This window comes from Esox lucius, chromosome 8 (assembly GCF_011004845.1).
Source record: "Esox lucius isolate fEsoLuc1 chromosome 8, fEsoLuc1.pri, whole genome shotgun sequence".
NCBI classification, from domain to species: Eukaryota; Metazoa; Chordata; class Actinopteri; order Esociformes; family Esocidae; genus Esox; species Esox lucius.
The window spans coordinates 26,545,465-26,554,622 of record NC_047576.1 but is presented as its reverse complement, the minus strand read 5'-3'; the positions used below and the strand labels follow the sequence as shown (position 1 = coordinate 26,554,622).

Genomic DNA, 9,158 nt, shown 5'->3' with positions numbered 1-9,158 from the left:
AAAAAGATGATCAGAGGATTCAATTTTGACAGTTAATGAAAATATCAGAAGTACTACATAGAAAAACGCTTTTCCTCTCTCCCTATCGCTCTCATTAAGGTGGTGCAAAGACGATAAACCACCCGGTCAATGGTCAACTATAATAAAGAAATTAATTTAAATAATATAGTATATGAGTGAAAAAACTGTTTTGGCTGGTGCCGAACCCACACTTGATTCCTATGCTATGACACATGGTGGAGACATAGGCATCCATCCACAGAGAAAGGAGGAGAGAGGAGAAGACACACAGCACACTGTCCACACAACCTAGGGATTTTAGTGAAGAAACATATTGATATGGAACAGGTTCGAATTTGTCTTTGATGTCTGCTTCTCAAATTGTATACTAATACCCCCAGGGCTGGGGTCAGAAGCAATGGATTTTATTGGATGTATTATTTTGGGGATGTGTTTATATATATGGTGTGGCTGAGTGATTCACCACATGATCACAGTCACACACACCACATGGGGCATCATTTAAGACTGACTAACAAATTAAATGTACGCATTTGATAATTAAAGTACGGCTTCTCCACCTGTGGACAAAGTAACATATACAGAAATAACCAAGGAAATGAACAGCATTGAACCAAAAAACGTTTTAGGAATACAGTGGAAAACCTGACATTTGAGGTTAAACGTTTTTATTAAATATATATTTATATATTTTAGCAATGCATCTCAATTCAAAATGTTTCCATACACATAATTGAGAAATTAATGGTTTGGAACACTTATAAACACAAACATTCTCTCTGTCTATCTCTCTCCAACAGCAGCATGTAGACAGAGAACACGCATCACAAAACAAACAAGGTCCAACCACAGAGTAAAATCTCAAGATTTTGCTTTTTGTGGACATAATGCTCTCATGGTCACAACAGTGATGTCAGTCAGTAAAGTAAAATAAAAGTTGTCTTTGTAAAGTAAAAGTCCTTTTTAACTAAATTATGAAACAATAAAGACAGTCAGTAGAGACAAACATTGGAGGTAGGTCAAAGTATATACCCGTCAGAATGAGGGGCAATGCAGGAGCATTACCCATCATGCAATTCTGCAAACCCCACAGGACCATGGGATATTGGGTTTCTTAGAAGGTACGAATGCCCAAGTGAGTAGTTTTCTGCATTCACTGAAGTAGCTGAGTGTCATCATGTATAAAAATAAACCAAACATTAATAACTGAACTTCACACAATAACATTTAGAGTTCATTCTAAAATAAATGTTGGTCACAGAGTGATTTTGTTCTTTTTTGGTTTGTTTCAAAAGTAAACCACCAGACAAACTCCAATACCAGAGCGAGATCAACTCGGCAATATGGAGTAACTCAGGGCATAGATACATATATACACTTTATACAATGATAATACATAATAATAATAATAATAATAATAATAATAATAATAATAACACAGAAATAATAATGATGATGATAACAATAAGGAAAAATAAAATAAATATTCTTAAAATAAAATTACAAAATTAAAACACAAGAATGTTAAATAAATAAGGCTGTGTAGTCAAAGAAAATGCATAAAAATACCCAAATCTACTTATTTTATAGATTTTCTCTTTGGTGGGGAGGGGCAGGGTCAGAGATGTCAGCCCCACATAGACAGTGTGTACCTGAATATCAAACACCACTATGGACAATGAATAAATAACAGCTAACAGAAGAAAACCAGTGGTTGTGTGTTGTGAATCCGTCAGTGATCTATTAAGGGCACTCTGCATCTACAGGCAGATCGGTGGATCCCAGAACCTTCTTTCCATTCCAAGAAGACACACACCAACACCTGCCTCTCTGTCCATCAAGAGATGACTCACACTGGAGAGAAAGAGAGAAAGCATTTAGAATCCCTTTGTCTTTTTTAGACACGTTAACACGCCTCAACCTAACACACCTGTTCAGATACGCTATGACCCTCATCTCTGTACAGCCGCACCCCAAGGGGCAATCACACGCCCACTCTTAGGCATATGTGTGTACGTGCCACACACTCAGGGAGCCACACACATACACACATGTACAGTCATGTCGCCAAGGGGATGACATCAGAGTGAAACTAGCTGAGCAGTCTCGTGTATAATAGTGCTGTACCAATCTCTGCCTGTATGCAAATTATTCTCTCAGGAGCTGTGGTTGGCACAACATTGAAAGCTAACACAAAACCCACTAAGATTTTTTTCACCCTGAAGGGAGTCACACACGCACGCACACACACACACACACACACACACACACACTGAAAGTGTATCTACCTGTTTGGTTTTGTATAGTCCATGTTTGTCACAGTTTGGCAGGTAAAACCTGGTCAGTTTGTCTCCTAGCCTCTGCTGTGACTTTGTAATCTTCTCCAGGGCTCTCAGCAACTCCATATGACAGGGACCCTGGAAGAAGAGAGAGGAGTTACAGTGGATATTAAAGTCTACACACTCCAGTTAAAATGCCAGGTTCTTGTGATGTAAAAGAATGAGACAAAGATAAATCATGTCAGAACTTCTTCCACTTTTAATGTGACCTATAATGTGAACATTTCAACTGAAAAACAAACTGAAACCTTTGAGGGGGAAAAATAAAAACGTACAATTACCTGGTTGCATAAGTGTGCACACCCTTAAACTAATACTTTGTTGAAGCACCTTTTGATTTTATTACAGCCCTCAGTCTTTTTGTGTAGGAGTCTATTGGCATGTCACATCTTGATGTACCAATATTTGCCCACTCTTCTTGGCAAAAGCGCTCCAAATCTGTTTGAATGCGAGGACATCTCCTGTGCACAGCCCTCTTCAGATCACCCCACAGATGTTCAATTGGATTCAGGTCTGGGCTCTGGCTGGGCCATTCCAAAAAGTTAATCTTCTTCTGGTGAAGCCATGCTTTTGTGGATTTGGATGTGAGCTTTGGGTTGTTGTTGTGCTGAAAGGTGAACATCCTCTTCATCTTCAGTTTTCTAATGGAGGTTTTGTGCCAAAATTGCCAGGTATTTGGAACTATTCATAATTCCCTTTGCTTTTAGGGGACTTGATGTTTGTTTTTGCAAACTTCAGCCGGGCTTGGATGTTTGGATGTTTTTCTTTGTATGAAAAGGCTTCCGTCTTGCCCATTCATATGAAGAATACGGGAGATTGTTGTCACATGTAGCACACAGCCAATACTTGCCAGAAATTCCTGCAGTTCCTTTAATGTTGCTGTAGGCCTCTTGGAAGCCTCCCTGACCAGTTTTCTTCTCGTCTTTTCATCAATTTTGGAGGGACGTCCAGTTCTTGGTAATGTCTCTGTTGTGCCATATTTTCTCCAATTGATGATGACTCTCTTCACTGTGTTCCTTGGTATATCTAATGCTTAGGAAATTATTTTGTACCCTTCTCCTGACTGATATCTTTCAACAATGAGATCCATCTGATGCTTTGGAAGCTCTCTGCGGACCATGGCTTTTGCTTTGAGATGCAACTAAGAAAATGTCAGGAAAATCCAACAAAAACAGCTGAACTTTATTTGTGATTAATCAGAGTCACTTTAAATAATGGCAGGTGTGTAATGACTTCTATTTAAGATGAGTTTTAATGTGACTGGTTAATTCTGAACACAACCACATCCCCAGTTTCACACTTATGCAACCAGGTTATTGTAAGGTTTTTGTTTTTCATTTTTCCCCCTTGAAGATTTCAGTTTGTTTTTCAATTGAATTGTTCACTGTCATGTCTATCTAGGGACTTTCTGTATATTTTCAGTGTTTTACTACTTCACAATACTAATCTAGGGCTCCTGTTCTGGACTTTTAACTGACACAGTCAATGCCTTTTGGTCAAATAGAAAATTCAAACACAATCGTCCAAGGGCCTCGAGCTCCCCCTTCCGTTATGATTATAATTATACCCTTCACCCAACTGCCCGTTGACTCCAAAAGTTTTAACAACGTTTCAAAACGTTTAGGAAATGTTCAGCGAGCACTCACCTGCTCCACCAGTTTCTTCCGGATTGCGTTAATTTTGGCTTTCATGCTCTCCTGTGTGTCCGCGGCGGCACGGGCATCGAACGGCTTGCTGTGACCTGGGAGGTGAAGGCTGGAGCCGGGGTCTGACACCGTGGCAGCGTTCTCCGTCTCAGTATCATCCACCTCTTCTTGGTCTAGAAAATTCGAAAATGATGGTGTGAAGAAGTGGAAGACCCTGTAGAAATCGCCAGACTGCACTTCTGCATAAATACATTTGCAAATTAAGGAACGAGCAGTCTGATTACTATTAGTCTGTAGAATTATTATGTTATTATAAAGCCATTAAATATTTTGAGGAATACCATATTATTAGCATAGCTAGTTATATTGGTATTACAAACATAGGGCCTAATTAATAATCTTTCTGTAGCCTAACCAAAGCATTGTGCAATGCGAGACTGAATACCTTGGTTTTGGGGAACAGGGCTCCTCTCAGTCTCGGAAGTCGCGGTGCATACCGCTTGGCCACGAGTGAGGGAGTGTAGTGGCCGGAGGTCGCCGGGTCTCGGGGTGCACTTCAATCCGGACCCGCATGGTGCCGTGTAGATTCCACACATTTCCCCCGTCTTCAGAGCGCAGGCGAGGCAGCATCCACACCCCGGCTCACGCAGAACCTCCGCACAGCCGGGCGCCACCACCGGGCATTCGGTCAGTTTTTCCGGTGAGCATGGAGCGCATCGGATCGGCTCTTGCACTAACACCGGGGACCCAAGTGCCAACCGGACTAAAACCGAGCAGCATACCGCTGCTGCCACAAAAACATTTCTTAGAAATAATCCATTCATGGCAAACGAAGAGTCCGGTGGACTAAATATCAAATATGAAGGAATAGTAGAGTTTTCAAAGATTAGGTAAAGGAGAAATAACTAAGATTCGCTCCTATTCCGTAGTCTCTTCTTTGATTTTGGAGAAATGACTAACTAGTCCTTGCGCGGGGCCGTATATATACCGGAGTCTTGTAAAAATGTTTGACGCATCTGTGTTATGAATGATTTCCGAAAAGAAGGTGTAATGATACGATGGCTTCTGATTGGCCCGCGTTCGTCCAGTCAACTAGCTCATTTGAATATACAACACGCAAAATACTTCATTTATTTTGGATATATTGACTTGATTGATCTTAGCTACACAAATTTCAGACACATACATGACTAAAGTAGGCCTAATACAATTATGTATAATGTTTGTTTTGCAAATAAAAGTATTATTCAAATAACATTTCTAATTATTGCTGTTAAAAGCTGTATCCTAATAGGAATTACACATTCATTTGCAGATCTGTGGTTGCAGGTATGGATGAACAGTTCTGTTAAAGTTCAGACCGTTTCCAGGTTTTCCAGAAATGTCAGTATGGATGCCGTGATTGTTTTGAAAATTAGCAATTAATTGTAAGAAAGTTTCTATAATTTTGTGACCATGAATTTTTGACCACTGTAGCTACTATGCAAAACATGATTGCAAAATAAGGACCTATGGGATGTGTACTATTTTATGAGATTAACATTGGTCTAGGATCTCACATGCAAGACAAATGAATGTGATTGAGTTCAATAATCCTGTCTCTGTCGTTCACATCTTATTCATGGTTGGTAATTCAAGAGTAAATTTGAAAGGGCAGTGCATAATGGGCAATTACATTGGAGGGATGGTTTAGTATATCACACAAGGCATATGACGCAAATACAACTCAAATATATACCCGTTGGATTTATTAAGATTGAAAAATCAATAAAAACAATTTTAAGTACATGTACTAACATATTTTCAGTGCTGCCGGTTTCCTCAAATGTTTTCAGAAATGGGACCGCATTGGGTTTTACAGTGATAGGCTATAGCTTACAATATTTGAAAGCTGTCTATTTTAAGTTTCACAATTGTGCTACCAAAGTTGAATGAATATTGGCATAAATAATGCGGGGGCAAAGAAATGAAGCATTATTGTGCGTAATCAGTTTTATTTCAGTTTTTTTCATAGTGTTGATGAACATAAGCAGTTCGCTTCAGCAAACAAGCGAAGATCTATCTCGCTGCCACAATGCCTTCTATTCATTATTTTCTGTATGTCCTTTCAAAATAAATGCACAAGTTCAACAGAAACTAATTATGACTCTTGATTACTTCGGTGAGAATTCGCCCTGCCTGGGCAGCACGTAGTGCGACTATAAATCCAGTACTAATTGAACATGAGAACACACGTGCATCGCGCAGATAAATCCCACCCTGTGATAGCGGCGCTGGAAATTAGGGGTCACGGTGTACAGTACTTTCTGAGACACGTCACAGGGTCGTTGACCGTGGAATTTGGCCGCCTCTCCGGTGTACGGACGGAAGCCCAATTTTGTTCTCCACTGTGCCGGAGCGGGCCGGAGTAGTCCCATTGTAATTACTCATTTCCTTCCCAGTGTTAATAATAGACAGCATAGCGATGAAGCCAGCGGACCGGCGCTGCACTGACATGGCCAGAGACACGTTCCGGGTCTGCGTGCAGCAGTGCGCTCGGACTTTTCTTGGTTCTCGGTGTGTGTGTGTGTCTGGGAGTGGGTGGATGAGTGTGCAAGCGCGGAGTCATGGGCATTTACCATTTCACACTCACCCCGTGCAACCTGGTCTAATTGAAATACGTAGACTATTTTACGTAAATATTTGACAGAAATTTGTATGATGTGTTATGGTAGGTTCAATAACTTTAGAGTAATAATCCAGAAAAACATAGCAATTGGCAGGCTGTGTTTCTAACACATGTCCTTCAGCTCCACAGACAGGTCCACTACCCACTGCTCCAAACAGGAACTTTGCTTTTAGAGTAGTGGTGTTACAAGGTCAATATGTTGCAATAGATTTTTTTTCTAACCATAACCCAAAACGTAACACTAACCTTATCCCCAGTGTTGTGCTACCTAACCTTAACCCCTGTGCTTTGATACCTAACCCTAACCAAACCTTAACCTAACCTTTATAGTTTTTTAACCATACCCCAAACCTTAACCCAAACCTTATCCCCAGTGCTGTGATACCTAATGTTAACTGTAACATTAGAATGCATTTAATACATATTGTAGAGACCTTGGTAGGGCCATTACTCTTCCTCCAAACCTGTTATCCCTGTATGGAGCAGTGGGTAGGAAGCCTGCTTGCAGAGCTGAATGTCACCGGTTTACACACTAATTGGATGTTTTGTACATATTCGTAATGTATGATATCTTTTAGTAGCGTTCAAAAACATATCATACATTTTCGTACCGTTTGTAACATAAGATATGTTTGTCTAGTCTAGTATTTTAATAGTGTTAGTATTATATGTTAAGTTTTAGCAAATTCATAATGTATTTTATGTTTGGGTAGCACATTGTAATGTAACCTAATATAAGGTAACATAATATTTGAAATTGAGTGCCATGGATTTATGTAAAATAGTCAACGTACTCCCATGTCACATGGTCCTGAATCTGGTAGGCCTTGTGGATTATCACATATTCATTTAGGAGGCTGAAGCAATGGCCAGAATTATGGCTAGGGAATGTCCTCAGTGGTGACGGAGGACAGACATGATGAAGATTTTGTACATTTGAGACCTATGGCATCCTATTAATGTGCATTTCTTTTATCAAGAGTCTGTGTCTCAGATATGAGGTTTAAGTAATACAGAATACCGCAGCTTTAAACAAAATATACTTATAGCTCACACTAGTGTTCAAATTGGTCCACTGTGAGATAATCATCTAGATAATTATCTATAGGTAGCGTTTTAACTTAGAAATGTGTCAAGATGAAGTGAAAACCTTAGGTCATCGGTATATGTTTTAGGTATTACAGGTAAGGATTATGGTTAGGGTTATGTTTTGAGGTTACTATTAGGTATGTAGGTACTGAATGGTTAAGTTAAGGGTTATGGATTAGGAAAGGCTTAAAAAATAATAGACAGCAGCACATACTGTATACGAATTGAGTCAAATAATTTTTTTTCTTCTCTCCATCCACTCAAACCCACAACCTTTAGAGTGAAATTAACAAGCCCATTTAAATTGAATAGCTCAGAATTATACCTAGTGGACAGTGACAATTGAATCAGACCCTATTACCCATAGTGCATTAGGCAGACCACCAACCAGAGCCTTGTGTCACTACTAATGTTACTAATGAGTCAATTTCTGGTAAAACTGCATGACCTGTCTGCTGGCTAACATTAGAAAATGCAGCTCAAGTATTTTTTTTTATTCCATGTGGTGTATTGGTTTTATGTAAGCTCATGTTTTAAAGCCATTTGTCAAGTTTTAAAGCAGTAGCAGATGCATGCACATTAGATGTTGTGGGTAAAGCAAAATTATTCTGTGTTTATTCTGAAACAATGCACTCGGCTTATTACAATAACTTTTACATGAAACAAGAATGTCCACATGAGTATAACTTACAAACGTACAATTGAATTATGTTTGATTAGAATTCTTATTTTCTTGAAGCCACTTGGCAACCGATCACTTACAGGATCAATGGACTCACAAGACAAACAGCAATATAATGACCACAATGGGTCCTCAGTGTGCGCTGCATACCTACAGGCATTATATTATTAAAAAACACTATGGGCCCAGACATCCACGGAGTTGGATATTTCTGTCCAGGACTAGGTTTAATCTGTCTCCTCAAAACCAACCATATATCATTCAGCAGATGGTACTATCTATATTACATGTTATTCTTGCTTAGGTCACCGATGTGACTTATTATATATAAAGTTCCTTCATTGGCTTATTGATGATTATAAGATTTAATTTACCCTTAAATCTGCAGTGATTTAGTTTAGAACTTTCTTAGGCCATTGTATTCCTTGAAGACACTGGCCATCAATGATTTTTCGCAATTCCTTTTGTTCTTGGTCCTTCAACCTCAGCTGGTGCAATGTTTGCTCTTCTGCCTTCATGTCTTGTTCGGTACTTCAAGTGGTTCTGTGTCTTCCTCTGTTGTGATTTCCTTGTGGTTTCCATGTTAGGGTCTGTTTTTGATTGGCTTATTGTTTTTTCAAGTGTGTGTCCTATCCAGCTTCACTTCCTCTTGTTGTTGTTGTTCTACTAGTTGTTGTTTGTAGTTTCCCACAGCTTGATGTTACTGATGGTAT

General features: G+C 39.4%; 1 protein-coding gene across 2 annotated transcripts; it reads right to left on the bottom strand.

Moving 5' to 3' along the window:
* Window positions 1-1,522: 1,522 nt before the first annotated feature.
* igfbp1a (insulin-like growth factor binding protein 1a) lies at window positions 1,523-5,127 on the bottom strand. Of its 2 annotated transcripts, none has more exons than XM_010872441.3 (4): window positions 4,452-5,127; window positions 4,007-4,245; window positions 2,310-2,438; window positions 1,523-1,875 (listed from the first exon to the last, which is right to left on the bottom strand). In XM_010872441.3, the coding sequence occupies exons 1-4, from the start codon at window positions 4,828-4,830 to the stop codon at window positions 1,765-1,767; spliced, it is 858 nt and encodes a 285-aa protein (XP_010870743.1). In that variant the 5' UTR covers window positions 4,831-5,127; the 3' UTR covers window positions 1,523-1,764. The 2 variants fall into 2 exon arrangements, with proteins under 2 accessions (XP_010870743.1, XP_010870745.1); XM_010872443.4 differs by having other exon boundaries at window positions 4,007-4,179; window positions 4,452-5,067.
* Window positions 5,128-9,158: the final 4,031 nt, after the last annotated feature.

Coding starts and splice junctions, on each gene's coding strand:
- igfbp1a (XM_010872441.3), bottom strand. CDS start 4,830: ATGAATGGATTATTTCTAAGAAATGTTTTTGTGGCAGCAGCGGTATGC. Junction 4,246..4,451: donor CCCTGTTCCCCAAAACCAAG/GTATTCAGTCTC, acceptor GTATTTATGCAG/AAGTGCAGTCTGGCGATTTC. Junction 2,439..4,006: donor GGAAGAAACTGGTGGAGCAG/GTGAGTGCTCGC, acceptor CTCTTCTTCCAG/GGTCCCTGTCATATGGAGTT.